The 21,028-nt window shown below is 36.3% G+C and overlaps 1 protein-coding gene and 2 long non-coding RNA genes across 3 annotated transcripts in view; 2 read left to right on the top strand and 1 right to left on the bottom strand.

The window, feature by feature from the left end:
* LOC121412114 (plexin-A4-like) overlaps positions 1-21,028 on the top strand; it is a 92,732-nt gene that overhangs the window by 59,097 nt on the left and 12,607 nt on the right. Inside the window, 6 exon segments of the mRNA XM_041605020.1 lie at positions 826-979; positions 1,395-1,486; positions 1,949-2,054; positions 6,153-6,235; positions 6,923-7,033; positions 7,756-7,922. Coding sequence (XP_041460954.1) covers positions 826-979; positions 1,395-1,486; positions 1,949-2,054; positions 6,153-6,235; positions 6,923-7,033; positions 7,756-7,922 — 713 coding nt within the window.
* LOC121411671 lies at positions 12,874-16,138 on the bottom strand. The gene is made up of 3 exons (XR_005969520.1): positions 16,099-16,138; positions 13,335-13,453; positions 12,874-12,901 (listed from the first exon to the last, which is right to left on the bottom strand). It is a non-coding gene; the product is annotated as an uncharacterized LOC121411671 (long non-coding RNA).
* LOC121411670 lies at positions 16,457-19,456 on the top strand. Its single transcript, XR_005969519.1, has 3 exons — positions 16,457-16,563; positions 18,167-18,422; positions 18,918-19,456. It is a non-coding gene; the product is annotated as an uncharacterized LOC121411670 (long non-coding RNA).

Genomic DNA, 21,028 nt, shown 5'->3' with positions numbered 1-21,028 from the left:
CCAACTCACACTCCTCCTATTCCCCTCCCACTCCTCTTCCCACTCTTAATCTTTTCACTCCCACGCCACTCCTACTCCCCCCCCCCCTCCCGATCCCATTCCTATCCCCATTCCCACATTTAATCTCACTCCTACTCCTCCCCTCCCACTCCTATTCCTACTCCTTCTCCCTCTCCTACTGCCACTACCACTTCTACTACTCCTTCAATTACCACTCTTCCACCCCCTCCCTCTCCTCCCACTCCTATTCCTCTCACTCCCACTTCACATAAGATATAATCTACTCCCATTCCCAACCCCTACTTTACATTTTTTGGGGCTGTATTCTGAAGTCAGGTTTAACTTAGACCATGATCTAACTCTGTGCTAAAATTATGGGGAGCCAAAATTTCAAAAATTCTGTTTATATAGTATGTTTTTATGTTTACTATTTTGTTCCTTTTGCTTTCATAATGAATAAAAATACTTCAGTAATCATTCCCAGACAATTATGAACAATTTGAGTGTCAAATTAGTTAATAAAGTGGATTTGTACTGTTAGGGATTTGTGCCCCAATTGGCTATCCATAGTTAAACCACAACTTAAAACCAGGGTTTACTTTAAACCCGAGTTCAGAATATGGGCCCTTGTGTTTAAATCTGTTATACTGTGATTTGAAAGGCCTTTGAGAACAGACTTGCACACAGGCCTACACTTACAGCGTTAGATAACTTATCCCGATCATGTAAATGAAATGATGATTGATGCACAAAAGAGAAATGCACCCAGAAATTTCTTAATATTTATTATCTGCTAATGATTTCTACAATTTTTGTTGATTGAAGGGTCTAGATGTAGTGGATGAAGACGGCCATATCTATCTTCATGTTAATGCCCTGGATGTTGACACTGTGAAGCAGGTCAAAAGGAAGGTTCTAGATTCTATGTGGAGGGAAGGATACTGTCTGCTTCCCAGAGACGTGGATGCTGTAGACGTTGGTGAGATTATGAACGTGAAATCAAAGGAAATATTAATGATACCTCATTGATAATGATAATGGATAATTAATAATAATTAGGTCATATTTACCCAGTATAGCCTTTTGATTCTGAAAACTGTTCTCCCAGCGGGCCCTGCTTAGCAAGATTATGTTGTTTTTACCTGGCTTTAGCTAGGCTTCCTATATAGGTGCTCAGAGCATTACAAGAATTTCTTCCTTCATGGTACTTATTTACCACACCTGGGTGGAGAGTGGCAAATGTAGATAAACACTTTGCCAGTGTGCGCAAGTGGTGTGTAAAATGAATAGATATATTACATTTCATTGGAATTGAAACTACAAAGAAATACATGTCGTGAATGCACTACTGTCATTCACATTTATCAAAATTGTGATCGATCTTAATTTTACAGTGTGGGTGCAAGGCAATGGACAGTCAGTACTGCTTCAGGAAACATCGGAGAGTCAAGGGAAAACCATTGCCAATACAATGACAAGCTATGGGGTAAGTCAATAAAGGGGGGGTAATGTATAATTCATTGGCACAGACCACATGGGTTACATTAATATGTGTATGTTCTGATGATACAGGATGTACAGCAAATCCTCAATGTATTTATTATTCTGTAATTTTAATGAAAAAAAAACAATATCCATAGTTTATGAAAGATGTTATATTAGGTGGGTTAAACAAAATGGTAAACATTTTGATATCAAAAGCTTAATTTCGTCAACAGATTTAGTCCACCTCATGCGCACAATAAATTAATTTCCTAAATAAATTTGCATCTTTCGAAATATTTCGGACCAAGAGTTCTGATGAGATGTTGGCTTTCAATGTGCTGTTTCTGATTGACTAAATTTTGGCATGCCTACTGGTATACACTCACTCATATTTTGATTCAATTATTTAATTCAATTATTTTACACACTTTGCATTTTTGATAACTCTCCTTACTCCCAAAAGATTCGAAATGGAGATTGTGTAGCACTGATACCAAAGCAATATGGTCAAGCTGGCATGGATGATGGATATAAAACTCTTGATTTGAATGAGGTTTCTTCTGACAAATGTAAGAATGTATTGGTTTAATTCCAGTCAATATGCTAATATGTTCATTCATTTTTTGTCTCACCTGCGAAGCAAAGTGAGACTATAGGCGCCGCTTTTCCGACGGCGACGGCGGCGGCGTCAACATCAAATCTTAACCTGAGGTTAAGTTTTTGAAATGACATCATAACTTAGAAAGTATATGGACCTAGTTAATAAAACTTGGCCATAAGGTTGATCAAGTATTACTGAACATCCTATCAGAGTTTCATGTCACATGACCAAGGTCAAAGGTCATTTAGGGTCAATGAACTTAGACCATGTTGGAGGAATCAACATCGAAATCTTAACCTGAGGTTAAGTTTTTGAAATGTCATCATAACTTAGAAAATATATGGACCTAGTTCATGAAACTTGGACATAAGGTTAATCAAGTATCACGGAACATCCTGCATGCGCGTTTCCGTTTTACACCCTGGCGAAGGCATTTTCCGGAAAAGTAGCCAAAAAGCGACTAGTGAAGAGTCTACGTCTACGTTTGTTTACATTATCAGCTGGGCGCGCGATCCAAAGTCCGCACCGAAGTTATCCGCAGAACATACCGTACAATTTTGCAAATGCAGCTGAGCTTATACTTTCCAGGTTCAATACGAATGTTTGCCTTGATCATTTGCCTTGCCGATTTGCTGATGTCTGTCTTTCTCTCTGTCTATATATCTATCTCTCAAATTCTATCTCTATCTATCTATGTAACTGCAGTATCTATCTAATAATCTTCTCTGTCTCTCTCATTCTTTATCTAACATCTATCTATCTCAAATTCTCTATCTCTCTATCCATCTGTCTGTCTTTCTCTATTTCTCTCTATCTATTTATCTATTTTTAACTAGAGTATCTATCTATCTGTTAATTTGTTAATAATCTCCTCTGTCTCTCTCATTCTTTAATTATCTATTTAATATCTCTATCTATCCATCTGTCTGTCTTTCTCTTATTCTCTCTCAGTTTATCTATCTATTTTTTTAACTTATCTATTTGTTAATTTGTTAATATTCTTTGTCTCTCTGTCTTTATCTATCTAACATCTATCTATCTCTCATCTACCTATCTATCCATCTGTCTGTCTTTCTCTATTTCTCTTTATCTATATATCTATATCTATGTATCTATCTATCTGTTAATTTGTCTATCTTCTCTGTCTCTCTCATTCTTTATCTTTCTATCTATCTAACATCTATCTGTCTCTCAAATTCTCTATCTCTCTCCTTCCATCTAGCATCTGTCTGTCTTTTTTCTCTCTTTCTCTTTGTCCGTCCATATTTCTATCTACCGAACATCTCTCTCTCTCTCTCTATCTATCTATCTATCTAGTATCCTTCTCTCTCTCTTTCTCTCTCTCCCCCTCTCCCTCTATATATCGACCTCTCTGTCTCTCCCCCTCTCTCTCTATTTATCTATCTATCCATCCATCTCTCCCTCTTTCTCTCTCCCTCTATCTATCTATCCACCCATCTCTCTCTCTCTCTATTTCTATCTATCTGTCTATCTTGTCTCTATCTATTTATCAGTCTTCTATATCTATCTTTCGGCAGCTTCTAAGTGTATCAATCCATCAAACTTCAATTTGTCTTTCCATTATAAGTATCTGTTTATTTTGATTTTGTCTGTCATTCTATTCATTTAGTTAATAATTTATTTTTAGAAAAAAAAATCATAAACAACGCGACTGCAAAAGCATGTTCGGATTTCACTCCTGACTGCCGCTCTCTCTGTACATGAAGTGCCAGTAAGTGCCGAGGAACTCTGTGCTCTGATCAGTAACCTGTGTCGCACGCTGCATGCAACCAGCGACGTGTGTAGACTCTTCACTAGTCGCTTTTTGGCTACTTTTCCGGAAAATGCCTTCGCCAGGGTGTAAAACGGAAACGCGCATCCTGCATGAGTTTCACGTCACATGACCAAGGTCAAAGGTCATTTAGGGTCAATGAACTTTGGCCGAATTGGGGATATCTGTTGAATTCCCATCATAACTTTGAAAGTTTATGGATCTGATTCATGAAACTTGGACATAATAGTAATCAAGCATTACTGAACATTTTGTGCAAGTTTCAGGTCTAATGATTAAGGTCAAAGGTCATTTAGGGTCAATGAACTTTGGCCGAATTGGGGGTGTCTGTTGAATTACCATCATAACTTTGAAAGTTTATTGGTCTAGTTCATTAAACTTGGACATTAGAGTAATCAAGTATCACTGAACATCCTGTGCGCGTTTCAGGTCACATGACCAAGGTCAAAGGTCATTTAGGGTCAATGAACTTTGGCCGAATCGGGGGTATCTGTTGAATTACCATCATAACTTTGAAAGTTTATTGGTCTAGTTCGTTAAACTTGGACATTAGAGTAATCAAGTATCACTGAACATCCTGTGCGTGTTTCAGGTCACATGTCCAAGGTCAAAGGTCAATGAACTTTAGCCGAATTGGGTGTATCTGTTGAATTACCATCATAACTTTGAAAGTTTATGGATCTGATTCATGAAACTTGTACATAAGAGTAATCAAGTATCACTGAACATCCTGTTCCAGTTTCAGGTCACATGATCAAGGTCAAAGGTCATGTAAGGTCAATGAACTTTGGCCATGTTGGGGTTTTTTGTTGAATAACCATCATATCTCTAAGTTTATTGGTCTAGTTCATAAAAGAGGACATAAGAGTAACCATGTATCACTGAACATCTTGTGCGAGTTAGAGTAGTATTCAAAGTCAGCACTGCTGCTATATTGAACCGCGTGATGCAGGTGAGACGGCCAGAGGCATTCCACTGGTTTATATATTTTATTGTTTTCTGTCTCTAAACCTCTAAATTTTTAGTCACTCTGATGACATCAAAGACAATTTGTAATTCAAATGAAAACGTTAATGAAAGTGGCAAAGAAAAATCACTTTTTTTTATCAAAAGAGATTGGATTCATTTCAGTTTACTTGCAAAACGGGTTAGGTCCACAGAGATTTTTTTTTAAATATATAGAAAAAAAATTGAAGACAGGTACATGTATATTTCTTTTATACCCAATTTTATGTTCACATGATAGGGAAGTGCATCATGACAATTTAGTTTTTCATAAGACTATTGCAATTATAAGTGAGAATTAAAAAACATGTTTTTACTCGGAATGGTCCAAAATGGACCAAAAGATCATTGAAATGCATTTGAATTGTTTCAATTCATGCTCATTTAATGTTGAAAAGGTATTTGGACATAAGATATGAATTGCAGATACAGTCAAGGAGCAGCTTGTCTCCTTATAGCCCAAGGTATATCTTAGGAAAATGTCTGCCTATTCAACACAACATGTTGAGTTTACACAAAGACAAGCAGTATAATGCATAAGGTTGCCAATCGGCGATTGCAAAAGAAACTGAAAATAAGACCTTTTAGATTTTGATAACCTTTATCATTTTGTACTTGATTTTGATGGGACTTTTTAAAATTACTTTTCTCCACCCTTTTCATTAAAACGTATCTTTTCGATTTTAGTAAAAAGAGTAGATGTATTAAAAGTCATGGTTCATCTTCCTCTGAAATGATTCAATATAGATACTTAAAGGAAACCATTGTTTTGTCTCGCCTGTCACTCTGCTGTGCAATTCCGGTGTCAGCGGAAACTGTACTAAGGTTAAAGTTTTGTGACTGCGATGTTTTATGTTTAGTATTTTTTTGTCAATGCTCTCATTATTTATACTTACCTCATCTATTACATGATGCAATGTACCTGGACTTACTTTGTTGTATACATTACTATGTTTAAACAAACAAATATGAATGTATCCTTATTGATTTATATATACATGTTTTATTGAAAGTATCAATAAAAATATCGAAATATGAAAAAAAAATCATTTGACAAGAGATTTAAGGAAGAGGGGTATTTTTTCTCCAAGTTTGATGGTGACAGTTCTTGCATTCTATACATTGCTCTTAAATAGTTTCCTTGAAGGTAATATCAGCCTTTGGAACTATGATTAACAATATATTACATATGAAATATGATTATATTTTTCATGTCTGTCATTTTTCATGTGTGGAAAGTAGCAATTATTTTGGTTTAATCCCTTTAAGATGAAAGTTTACTACCCCCAACATCTGTGGATGTTCTCGGTGCACAACTCACTCAAGAGGCTTCAAATGTCATTCATCTGAAGGTATAACTGTCTTGAGTAACTTTTTTTTACCAAAGAAACTGACTTTCAAGAAATTAATAACCAAACCTTATGAAACCAACTGATAATCAGTATTCAAAGTAAGAAAATTTGCAGATTTCTGCCTATATTCATTTGATTCACAAGGCTATGTCGTACTAGCTGCATTGCAGAATATAAGTTTTCAGAATAATTTTAGGGATCGAGTTACCATTCTGTTGAATTAGATCAAATTAAAAAATGAACTATGCTTGTACGGGAAATTTGATGTTCACTGGTGCATAACATATACAAACATTTATAAGAGAAATGAGCTAACAATGAGATCACTTCTATAAATTCCATGTCAGAAATATGATCAAGTGAATTTTAGCATGCAGTCCAAGGTAAATGTGCAAGGTGCATTATAAACTAATGAATTAAGATCCTGGCTTCATTTGACGATTCAATCATAAATCAAGATCGATAAAATCACAATCAATCGTGATTGTTGTGAATATGAAATAACAAAATACAATTGCTTTGTACAGGATCTTGAAGAACAAGCTAAGATGAAGGAGAGTGCTATGCCGTACCATATGAAATAACAAAATACAATTGCTTTGTACAGGATCTTGAAGAACGAGCTAAGATGAAGGAGAGTGCTATGACGTACCATATGAAATAACAAAATACAATTGCTTTGTACAGGATCTTGAAGAACAAGCTAAGATGAAGGAGAGTGCTATGCCCTCCCATATCCAACAGAAGCGGGAGAACTTGGATCGAAATCTTGCAATTCCTCATATGCTGACAATGAAAGTGGGTGCTACCTTACCAATACTATTTCTTTCTCATATCATAAGGAAAGGACTTGCCCAAACACTTGCCCAAGAAAGATACATGGTGTACCGTGAAACATACTACACTATTCTTCTTTGCCATGGAAACCTTCAGAAGTTACATAGTATTCACAAACGATGATGAAAATGAAGTTAGAGTTGAAATGCTCTTTCTATGTCCACCCATCAATGAATGGCAAGCAGGGAATATTAATTCATTTTCACCACCTCTTTTCTTTTGTTATATCTAAGTTAGCAAAGAAAATTTAAATGAGAAATAATTGTAAAAATGATGAGCTTAAAATATGGTCCATATTCTGAACTTAGGGTTTAATTTAATCTCTGTTCTTAAAGTTGTGGTTTAACCCCTGGATAGCCAATTGTGATATGATTCTCTTACAGTACAGGTTCAATTTATCTGCTCATTCAGCGCTCAAATCATTCATAACTGATTGGGAATAATAACTAGAGTAGTTTTCTTCAGTACTAAAGTATGAGGAAAGAGCAAATTAAGCATAAGAGAGATACGATTTAAACAAACTTCTTCATTTTTGGCTTTCCATAATTTGGTTACAGAGTAATATGTAGACAAAAAAAATAACTTCTACATTAAGATTATTCTGGACTTGTATCTGCCATTCAGACATATTTTGCCCACATTTCATGGTACATCATATCATACACTCAATTAATTGTCTGTAGGCTGCTATTAGCCCCTGTGTGGACGGGGTCTTTGAAGTAATGTTCAAGAAGCCAGACATCGTACCACTACCAATCAAACACCTCTTTGACACATTCGATGATCTCGCTGTGAAATACACTGAAGGGGTCCATCCTGGAGTCAAGTCGGAAAAGTGGAAGAAAAATTGGTGAGCGGATATTCATGCAAAACCTCTGAACAAGATTCCAGTGCATAACATGTTTTGTTTATCATATTCTGTTGAGTCACAGTATATATATATATATATATATATATATAATGTGAGTTTCAATCAGCTTGATCCAGCTGAGGCAAGGCGGCTTGTCATTGTTCAAAACCCAACTTCACCCGACAAAGGAAATTATAATTGGTATCTGTCTATCCAACGGTCAATCGGATCGGGGTCGCCCTAGGCATTAACCCGTCTCTGTGGTCTTGTGGTTAAGGCACCGGCGTTCAAAGCTGGGGGCCCGGGTTCGATTCCCGGCAGAGACATTTTTTTGGGCACCACCAATTTTTCCAAATGGGTAGATAGCTAAAAGAGTTGCCAAAGCTGTTGTACATGTATAACTTCACACATTTATATATATATATATATGTGTGTGTATGTATATACATGTACTCCTCATGAATACACTGTGGACATTCAGACAGAAGTATAGCCACAGTGTGGCATTGTCTCCACACTTTTAACCCATTGCATTGGGGATCCTGGTGGCTGGTCCTTGTACAAATACTATATTAATTACAGAATTCAGTACTCAACAAATTAAACTTGAGCATTTAAGCAGTGTGATTCATATCTTTACATAACCCACGATTTGAATGCCCTGTGAACACACTGAGAATGCGGTGTGCGGCTTTGTGTTTTTCAAGTAGGACAGGGCCATCAACGTACACTCGTATATGATAAAAATCGACTCAGAACCCATCTTTTTTAATCAACAAAACAAGTAAGCTGTTGCAATGACCAGTTTCTGTTATCTTTCTATTGATTTGTTGTTATACTGATAACTTATATTTCATTACCTCTTTATGTTTTACACTAATAATTGCCAGTTATCTCTTATTCCTTCTATTTTATTTATTGATTTGTTGTTGACATTGTAACTCAGTCACATTTGCTCTACGGGGGCCGTACGACTAGTCGAAAACAGCCGTTTTTTCACATTTTTTTGTACCAACTACATATCCCTTATAAAAAAATTGAATGGTATACCATTGACTACCATTTATCATACACCATTGATATACCATTGGAATACCATTCGCACAGCACCCACCATACACCAATGGTATACCATTCAAGCCTCAATGGTATACCATTCAAACTAATTTAAATAATTCGGACGTTACTATTACCATATTCATGAGCACCATTTACCATTCATATACCATTGATCAAACACCATTCACCATTGATCTACCATATGGCCACTATAGACAGGTTTACCATTGACCACCATTCACTGGCCTACCATTTACCATTCAGCCACCATTCACTGGACACCATTGGCCTACCAATTGCCTTTCACCATACACCATTCGCCTACCATTGACCATACACCATTCATATACCATTCACCATCCGCGTACCATACACTGTACACCATTCGCGTACCATTGACCGTACACCATTCGCGTACCATTCAACGTACACCATTCGTGTACCATTCATCGCTCACCATTCAACTACCATTCGCCGTACACCATACACCGTTCACCATTGATTGACCATTCACTTTACACCATTCTACCATACACCGTACACCATTGACCTACCATTTACAGTACACCATTGGCCTACCATACACCATACTACTATTCACCGTACACCGTAGGCTTACCATACACCATACAACATTGGCTTACCATACACTGTACACCATTGACCTACCATTTACCATACAATACTGTCATACCATACACTCTATACTATTAGTCAACCATTCAAATAACACCATTGGTCATACACTATAGACCACAAGTGTACATTCAATGGTAGACCAATGGTAGACAGTAGAACAAAGATGTGCAATGTATAGTAAGCCAATAAAGTACAGTGAATGGTAGACCAATGGTGTACAGCATATATCTGGGGTTAATGGTAGGCTTAATAATGGAATAAGTATACACAAGAAAAAAAATGAAAGCAGTTATTTCAAGAACGTCATTAAAATGTTTTTACTATAAGAAGTTTAAGTACAGCATAAATGGCACAGAGTATTCACAAGTATAGACTTTATAATTAAAGCACATAAGTTATTAATATATATGACTTAGCTACTCGTTGATATCTCTGTCAATCTTGTTATGAAAAAAATAAACATGTATCAAGACAGATCGAGTTTGATTGAAAAACACAACAAATGAAGACTAACATTTCCAAGAATAAACCTGTTCTCTCTTATTGCTTTTTACATGGATTGAGTACTTGGCAAAACCACTGTTCTGCATACAAATCTGATACTTGATGTTAAATCTGTTGTGTGAATTGCTTTCAACAATATTAATAAACATTTTTTTACTAATAAGTTCAAGTACAAAAGAGTATTGACAGGAATGGTATAAAAGCACCATATTATGAATACATGTGACTGCGCGACACTACAAGAGATCAATGATTGCACTCCACATAGGTATTATGTTAATCTTCCTATAAACGAATTTACATGCAAGACAGAATTTGGACAACAAACTAATGAACACCAAATTTCGAAGATTAAACTCAAAATGTGCGATAGCCTTCACATGGCCAAATGAATAAAGGGTACCACACCTAGAAGAAATGAAATATCTCAAAAAGGGGGGGGGAATAGTACCCCCGTCCCCCAAATTGTTTTCTTTTTTTCTTTTCACCTAAAAAGATATATCAATGGCGTGTTTCTACAAAGAATTGTTAAAAAGTATTACCCGCCTAAGTATCCAGAATCCTGGATAAGTTTCCTGTAGAAATAGACGCGATGTGGTTAATTGATTAATTGCATCGCGCAAAATATGGTTTCACATAACCATCTTTGAGAGGTGGTTATTGCCATGTTAATCCGTTTAACTTTTCTGTAAACATGGGGCAAAATAGCATTCATGTCTGGCTTAAGTGCTTGAACCCAGAAGTGCGATCTCACAGTATACAATATTCTGCCTGTTTAATCTCGCCAGCTGATCGCGAAACATATATACCTGCTACAATGAGTGAGATGTACCATGAATTTTGAAAATTTTCCTAACGAGATGCAATTTTTGACATACCAAAATGCAATGTTGATGTTATAGTTTGAATTTTCCGATTTCTGCCGTATTTGCGAAGCGAAATGCAAGTTGATCAGATTATTTGGTCTGTAGAAACAGCTTGGTTTAAGAGCGATAAGGTTATTCGAGTCCGGAAAAGATAAACTTTTTTTAATGATTTACTGTAGAAAAACGCCAAATGTTTATCATAAATACAATAAAGATAAATTAAGAAATAAATAATATATCACACATAGAAAGAAAATATAATGAAAATAGGGAAAGAAAATTATTTAATTTGGAACACTAAAAAACATAAAAAATAGAGACCTCTTTTTGCAAAATATATAGAAAATAATATATACAAGATACCCACTTATTTCTTTTCTGTCTAATTTTGCTGTGCTGAATCAGTGAATAACTCAACTATGTGTGAGAAATAATATGATTATTGTCTTACACAGAATCAGTAGTCAATTGTAAGTTTTTACAACCTAGCTTGGACAAAATTTGAATTCATATAATACAAAATATATATAAATTGTGATTTTGTATATTCATGAGGACTTGAAGAGAACAGTTTTACCAAAAAATAACAACTTTAATTCGTCATAACTTCGTTTAATCCGCAACAAATTTTCATGAAAATTTTCAGTGCTTTTTGTTTGTCTGATGTACACTTTGAATTGTATCACATAACTTTCAGTCTCGAGTACCTCTAGCCCTCCAATCAAATGGGTTGGACGACCGGTTACATTTTACACATGAAATAGTTATAAGGAATGAAGGGGACCATAGAAAGAAAGCATGAGAAAATGGCAGATTTTGGTAAGGAGAGAATGAATCAGAAAAGCATCATGCTGAAAATTTCATTAACATCTAATAATAACAAAGTTATTGAATTTGAAATTTTAACAATATTTTGGTAAAAATTAACCTAATGTACACATGATCGTCAGGAATATTTGCTAGGCTTATTGTATAAAATGAAATCATAATTATTTAATATTTTCATACATGTGTGTATGATATGTCCCAAGTATCATATCATTATTTCCAGCAATGCATATCTTCACATTAAAGGTCAAGTCCACCACAGAAAAGGTTGTTTTGAATCAACAGAGAAAAATCAGGCAAGCATCATGCAAAATATTTCATCAAAATCGGATGCAAAATAAGAAAGTTATGACATTTTGAAATTTCGCTTATATTTCACAAAATAGTAATATGCACAATTTACCCACATGCATATGAGAGAATCGATGATGTCCCTCACTTTTTGTTTTGTTTTTCATTGTTTGAATTCTACAATATTTCAAATTTTACAGATTTGACAATAAGGACCAACTGGACTGAACCAAATAATGTATAAGCAATGGTAACTCCACATGTTCAGTGAGAAATAAAACTTTATTTCATAGGTCAATGGGGAGAAAATTATATTTCATATTTAAAAAAACAAAAGAAAAGTGAATGAGTGATGTCATCAGTTCCCTCATTTGCATACCAACCAGGATATGCATATAACTATTAAGTGAAATTGAGTGAAACTTAAAAAATGTCATACCTTTCTTATTTTTCATCCGATTTTATGTTTGATTTTTCTCTTTTTAATCAAATCAACTTTTTGTTAGGGGAAATGTCTTTGAAATAAATTTTCACTCCATTTTTTAGAGTTCTCAGAGGACAAAGTGTAAATAAGCACGACTTATTGTAATAAAATACAAAAGAACAAGTGGGATATAACATCAGCTTGGGTACGTCGTGGTCTAGTGGTTCTGACTCTCACCTTACAAACAGAGGGTCATGAATTTAGTCCTAGCCATGTGTGTTTTCCTTCAGCCCAAAATTTTATCCGCACTGTGCTGCACTAGACCCAGGTGAAGTGAATGGGTACCCGGCAGGATCAATTCCTTGAAGCTGTAATAAGAAATATTGGATGAAAACAATGCAAAGGACAGTATATTAGCTAAGGGTTCAAAACATCAATGCTTGTCGTGTGTGTAAGCTTTCTTTAGAAGTTCATATATTTTTTTAAATATCGAGAAATTTGCAGTATACACTACCATTCAATTGAATGGTACCAGTTAACAAATATCAACAAAACATTTTGTAAAATATGATAAATAAATTTATGTTTAACCATAGATGGGAAGAAAATAACCTATATCTCATGGAGGCCCCAATGATGACAAATACCACAACAAATGAATACCTGAGGACAAAGTGTCCACCCCTCCCCCTCAGCCAACATACTGATTTTTTTTCAGCTATGCCACTGCAGGAATACAATCTGTTTTATCTCATGAAGCTTTGCAATTTTTCCTACTGAAGAAAATTCTTACACACATACCTTTCATAAACTCCATTCTTTTCTTGTACACGGCACGTTTTCTGTGTTCAACACCGTCGTGTCACTCCCAGATAAGGCTGGACCATTAACCTTATCATCCAGTGTATCCGTCGTCCAAACTTTGAAAATGAAATAAAATCAATTTGAGTGTTGTAAAATCTGCATGTATGTGCAGAATGCAGATACAAGCAAAAATAGAATACTAATATAGTAAAAGAAAAAGAATGATCTTAGAACTTTAGTTTTAGAGATATTTTTCATGGATCTCTGATTATCAGCCCAGAATTCAGGAAAACAATAAGGAAATGTGATATTGTTCAGCTTAGTTCAGACAAGGCTGTATTATAACTATGCATGCTTTATACTAGTAATAGCTATGTCATCTGGAATCAAATTTCCAGAGCAGCAATTTTCAAAAGGAGGGTAATCGATGACATAAATTCCATTTCCCTGGTATTGACAATCGCAGAAGCGGATCCAAGTGGGCACATTTGACCTGGAGTCCGTTGTATATTTACAGTTGCAATAAATCGCAACTCTAAATATCATGCGCAACTTGATTTTCAACCAATCAACAGCGCGCATTTGGGACTTGCGATTGATTTTTTACCTGCGTTTAAACGCAACTCTTTCTGCAATGGAACCCTGTGCCCCCACCTTGAGAGCAAGATAAAAATGTGGCTTTCTTACACAAGTGTTCACCCCCCCCCCCTCGATAGTTACAGCAAATATTTATATTGAAAATATTGTCTCATACAAGAGGATCTCTTTTTTGGTTTGCTTGTTATTTAAAGTTTCCTTGGGGAAAATCTGCCCCACTACCCCCTTTGAGAAATCATGGATCCGTTCATGGAAAATCATATGCCAGTGGATGAATTCCAGACATTGTTTTAGGCAAGTTTTGATCAGTAAATAAATAAAAACAGATAAAATGTGATCACAGGACAAACTTAAAAAAGGGATAAAATTTACTTTAAAAATTGATATGCCTAGCCCCATGAAAAGATCTAATAATATCCTCCCGCATTAATGCTTCACAAGTTTCACACAAGCCAAATGCGAGCAAAACTCCCCACCAGAAATTGTCTACACACATTTTTCAAAATATTGCGGATCGCTTGGATTTGCCGTCATGTTGATATGGACCGAAGTTATGCGACCAAAAGATTCGCATGCGGCATGTTGGCTGTTTGTTCGCCACATGTAAACATCATTTGTTTGCTAGCTTCAGTCCCAATAAACATTACAGCGAATCCAAGCAATCCGCGAAGTGATGTCTACGGATTAGATCAACGCGTCGAGATCGAAGACTAAATACAGCCGTTCCAGATATTTTGAAAAGCGGTGGTATTCACAACGAACAACTGTGTACAACAGATAGCGGAGCGTGAACGTAGCGGTCGTGTACAGTTTTGCTTATTACATGACGTCATCCAGCCCCTGCCGAGAACCAATTTATGAATGAAAATATAGTAAGCATGCGCAGTGCAAGCCTTTTATTTCCTCACACAGAATTCCACCAAAACAAGTGTGCAATTCTCTATCACCTCGTACCAAAATCGACCTAGAATTTCACTTTCCCATATTTTTTATGAATTATGAAAGTATTCTCGGAGGATCTATTTTCTCACCGATACTGCACAGGTAAGCAAATTCGATTACTTCTTGCTTTTCCCGTCAAAATCTTACGAATTAGCGTCTATATGCCATCGTGTTCGTTGGAATTTGTAGAGTCTATCGCAACGTGCACAAAGTCAATTGGCTTCCGGTTTCGGAGCGTCGCCTGAATATGCATGAAATTGCAGAGTTTCGATAATTTTCGATCAATACCGGAGCGATCCGATCACGAACCAAAACTATTTACGGCGCACACAAAGTGACCGGATATCGTTATCGCTATCGATACTTCCGCACGCAGTCCGAAGGAATTATTTTTGGGACCACGTGGTCATGACGTGATCTGCGCGATTGACCAATCAGCGGTCTTCGAATCGCTGTGCGGAGACGATCTATCCGTTGTACACAGTCTATGGACAATTGTTCGTTGTGGTATTAACATCGAAATGTGACTGAGAGACCTGTCATGACATTTGGGAACAAATTTTGGTGATGAGGTATGCTGGTAATCGGCCGTTGCAAAACTGCATTAGCGCCACTGCATAATTATTGCAGCCTCTGTAGAAAAATTGAATAGGAATCGTTTGTCACTATGTCCAGTCACAGTTCCACACACAAAGTGCTCATTTCACCATATGTGCCATGAGGGGCTGCGTAGCCTTTATCATTTTTTAAACTTTAGGACCCCTTCCATGTTTCACCTCCATTTTATCTCATTTACCAACATCTATCAACAACAACAAATTATAGACCTAATTCCAACACTATTTGTCGGCAAGTTTTCAATTTCAGTGAATTAACGTTGTGCAGTGTTTCACAATTAACGCTTTGACAGTCTTGACATTAGATTAACAAATCATTCATTCGTGAATTCAACGTATTCAGAGATGGTTTTTGTAAAACATTGACAATAAACATCAGGCAATATGAGCGAATTACTAATCTATTCAATGCTCGCCGAGCTAAACTCAGCCAACACAAAGCATAAGCACTCCCTATCGCCATAGCCACGTCCCGGCCAGTAGAGCAGCGGCCAGCGCCAACGGGGCAATGGCGGTGGCAGTGCAGTGGTCGTGGCAGTACACCGACATCTAACATTTTGAGACAATTTGAGAAATAAATCAAAGAAAATTGTTATAGAACTTACTGTTTAGCCTTCTACAAATGACTTTGAAGTCGCTGTCCGAATCTGACCCGTGTTCCTGTATTAGTTTTTGATGAATTATCGACGGACGCGGACTTATCAACAGCAAAACGGCGGTCCCGGTAGATGGAGTTTTCTTTTTCAAATATTGCAATCGGCGGTTAGACGTGCGCGCGCGCGTGCGTGCGATAGAGCTAGCTAGCAAGCAGCCAAGCGGCCCTGCTTGCCAACGCATATGGGGGGGCACGGCTGTTTCAGAGTGAAAATAAGCTTAGCGCCCCCTCGCGGCCCAAGTGCGCATATGCATTTAACGTTGTGTGCTGCAAATATACAGGGGCGATGAAAAAATCTTTGGCGAATGTTGTGGCATCTGGCGCTGACACGACCAACTCTCTCTGTCTGTCCCCAACAGTTTATTTATTTCGCAAGAATTCCGTGGAGGAAACATTTTTTTCCATGTTTGAAGTCGTAAGTATGGCAATGGGATTATACGTTTTCTGTTTTTTTTCCATTTTGTGATGTTGTTTGCGTTTGCATAATCCAATGTTAACTCGCAAATCTGGACCTAATTATGGAACTTTATAAGGTCCAAAATGTAAAAAGTCCGGTTTGTCAGCATTTCGTATTTATTTTAGTTTTGTTTTCATTGCACTTAAGATTCATCTGGCGCATTTTTTCGTGGGACCCAACATTAGAATTTACTTTAGGTTCATTTTTCGATACAGCACATTCTGTTTGTACAGGATGTGGGCGCCGCTACCTCGGGTGAAGCCGGGCAGGGCCGGGTCGCGGGCCGCCTGGCTGTGTGGTCAGACACCGCTCATGTACACAGCAGCTCAGCTGCGCTTCGTGAGCTGAGGCAGAGCTAACCCAGGGAACTCCCGTCCGCGTAGCGGGCGGGAGCCCAGGAGCTTACCGTGTAATTGACCATACTCAATGGTCTACAAGGGTAGATTATGGTCAAAATATCTAGCAAGATAAATTATGAAAACAGAAATTATGCACTTTCCACGATTATATGGATGATGGTCTAACGAGTGGCAGTTTTTCAGACATCTGGGCACAGACTGGAACCTCAAAAAAACGAAAAGTTTTCTCCTACCCCCGTCTCGATCGGCCATTTTTGTTATGAATTGCCACTCGTTAGACCTTCATCCATATACCGTAATCGTGGTAAGTGTATAATTTCTGTATTCATATTTTATCTTGCTAGATATTTTGACCATAATCTACCCTTGTAGACCATGAGTATGGGTCAATACATGAGCTCCTGGGCGCCGGACCGCTATGCGGGCCGGCGCTCCCTGGGTTAAGGCAGAGCTAGCTGAGCCAGACTGCCTGAATGAGACTGATAGTGCATTTGCTGTACATGTAATGATTTTAAATCATTATTTAAAATTTTAATTTTCTATTGTATCAGACCAAAATATACATTTATTATTATAGTTCATACATGATAGTTTATCTCTGCACGCGCTTCTTTTGTGGCATTTCTTGTTTACTAAATTTCATCATAAGATGACTTTCATTTTTTCAAAGATCCTTTTATCTTTAATATAACATGTCTTCTGTGTGCACGTTTTGTACAGGGAAGATTAGCATAAATTCTGTTCGTCTTTTTTATCATCATGATAGTTGTTCTCTGGTGAAACATGTATTCAAAGAATTTCTTTTTTTGTTGATTTGAGTGTTGATACGTCATATTTAACTAATGTCACCAACATAATCTGAAAAATCTAATTTCACACATGAAAATGACATTATTACCAATATATTTATAGGTTTTTTTATTTTATGTATCCTTTCAACTAGTTCCCCTAGTCTCAAAAATTGAAGGAAAAATATGTATGTTACATCAGAGGTTAAATCTAAATCATACCTATATTACATCAGATAAAATAAACATCTAAAACAACTGCCAGCTATTTTACTTTTTATATAAAAAATTAAAAAATTATATCACACAATTTTCAGTAATAATCTACACATCTGTGACGTTACAAAATAGAATAATTTGAAATTTATGTCTCCAATATCCTGACTTCTACATTTAATCTTCTTCATTTGTCAGTTGCTTGGTGATGGAATGAGTCATTTTCTGAAGCAATGAGATGGAAGGAACCTTCATAGCATCCAACAAACAAGGATTTCTATGAGGCATTGTGTTTTCCACATTGCAGACCTCTGTATCACCAACTTAAATGAGCCTCCACCTGTCCACCATGATCTCCCCCAAACTTAATCCACACCTCTTCTTCAGGAATTGCCCCATCGTGAGTTGTGAGAAATCCATTCCTGTGGAAAGATGATGGAACATGAACATATGGGTAGGTTTTGATGATTTCTACCAATCAATAGCTTTAGCTATGAAAAAAAAGGCTGGCCTCCCTCAACATTTTTAAAGATATTTCTATTACTCTTTTATTACTCTCTTCTGGTAATGCAAAATTTGAGGCCACACTGGTGACAATCGGCACAGTTTTAAAAAAATAATACAATTATGCAAGTGCATATCAGATCAAAATTTGCTCAAAAACTTGTTTTAGTACAAATCCAATGCTTTATTCTGTCTCCAGGAAAGATTTATGATTGTATATATTATTCTCACTTTTGATGAATTTAATCATGAATCTGGTGGCAGATTATAATATCTATTGTCATTTAAAGGTGCAAATGAAATGATCATGAATAATCCTTTGTGGCAATGTCCTTGAGATGAATTTATTGATTTCACATTCTTTATGATCATTAAAACTATTCAAAATAAAGCAATATTCTGGTGCTAACTTTTCTTTCTGTTTCTGTTGTCTAACCACCTCCAGTCTGTGACTCTGCTATGGACCTAGTGAATCACTGTTGACTGTCCATGGTTCAAGTGAGGATTGGCAAACCTGGTCATTTCTTGATTACCTACAGAATGCAATTGCAACATATGCAAAATCTTATGCAGGAATGGGGCTATAGCAGTGATGGGACACTACCTTTGACTGTGAAGATCAGACGATGCAATTCCCGTTGGTCAGCCCCCCCCCCCCCCCCCCACCCCAAGGAGCCATGCACTGCCAGAGATCTTGAGCCAGGTCTTCAGTGGTTATCCATTGATAAGAAGAACGGAGATAATAAAGACAGTGAGGTCAGTATGACATTAATTCTCATTGAAAATTACCTATTCATCTGTCTGTACTGTGGACCAATTAAGGTGCCCATCATTCATCATGGCCAATGTCTTTGCTGCATCTTGTTATGTAAATCTCTTTGAATGACTATTAAACAAGAAGAAGCTTTCTTCACATGTATAAGCTCTAAAGCATATATACATAACAATTTTAATTTAATATTTTGATGGCCATTCATTAGAAGACACCCCCCCCCCCCCGCAATTCAAATTTGGTGCTTTTAAATTCATCTGCCACTATACAGGTTGAAAGAAAATGCCCCCACTCACTTGCATGTACACACTGGTTCATGGCTCCCAAAATTTTCACCACAAAGAAAAGGGGATAAGAAAAGGAAAGTTAAAGGGTGAAACATATTACTTTCTGAATATTGTGTCAATTTCTATCACAGTTACTATTATTTTAAATGTAAAAATTAGTCAATATGGAAGAAAATGCTTGAAGATGAGAAATCAAAGTGATTTGGATATCATAAGGAAGGGGATATATATTTTTTTTTCCAACTATAAGTAGATCAACATCTATACTTGTAAACCATTCTTTAAAAAAATTATGTTTTATCTATATTTCAAAGAAATAAACAAGTAGTATGTTGCATTTGTACAGGTGATGAGCTTTGAATTAAGATAATTCTCTCATTTAATTCACAGTGCTAAGAATTTACGTTACTTACTGTTCCAGGTATCTTGTCGATTTCGACGTGACCATCTTCCTAACGCTTCTTCCAAACAATGAACTGGAGGCTCTTTCCACGAATGAATGTTTAGCTGCTTCAAGTGTGATTCCAGCTTTTTCAAGAGCTTCTTGTTGTTCTACTTCTACTGGCCTTTATTGTAGTTAACATGTCCTGTGAATGTTTTTAGGAGCCCAGTTTTGCTACAAACACAGTAAACCTCAAGTTCACATATAGTTAAAAAACGGTCTACTTGTAACATTATCTAGGAAAAAGTTCTACAAATTGGACATGGTGAAACTTTTCATTCATTATGTTTTCAGTATTTACTGAGGTACTCACTACAAAAGGAAGTTGGGGTCAAAAGGTCAAGTTTTTGTTCAACTTGGTCACATTCCTTTATTTCTGCATCAATTATGTTCACACTACATCTGATCCTTGGGTAATACATGTACTTTCATTAGGATAATGGGTCAAAGGCCTAATGTTAATAATCAACTGCCTAATGTTAATAATCAACTGAAAATTACTTAGTCAGAAAAGGTGGTTTATTGGATTCCCTATCTTTTGCTTATAATTATTTTTTTTTCAAATTTAGTATTTCTCCATCAAATCTGACAAATTCATTATTTTTTTATCAATAATTATTAAACGATGTCAGTAATAAGAGTTTTGAGAAACATGTGCAAGTATATGTACCAATATCCATGTGCAGAATATTTGCTGCAAGGTTAAATGCTACAGTGAAATTTTAAAGTGCGCAACCATAGGATACGGGAAAAGAGTTCTTGCAGCCTTTGATGTACTTATAAAGATCAAGATAGAATTCACCCAAAACATCTATTAGGTGTTAGTAGCTGAAAATATCCTAGATTAGTTCAGAACTATTCATCTGGAAGAAGAGACAAGTCAAAGCATTTTAAACAATTTCAAAACTTACCTGCGCTATATTTGTTTTTAATTGATATGCAGTTAGAATTGATCAAATTCTGATTGCAAGCTGACAAATTTATTTAAAAGGAGGGTATTAACATGAATGTATTTCAATACAAATAAGACATCTCTGGCAGTCTTGCCTGCATTA

This window comes from Lytechinus variegatus, chromosome 3 (genome assembly GCF_018143015.1).
Source record: "Lytechinus variegatus isolate NC3 chromosome 3, Lvar_3.0, whole genome shotgun sequence".
NCBI lineage: Eukaryota > Metazoa > Echinodermata > Echinoidea > Temnopleuroida > Toxopneustidae > Lytechinus > Lytechinus variegatus.
Note: the sequence above shows the minus strand (reverse complement) of the source record. Positions and strands in the feature narration are given on the sequence as shown.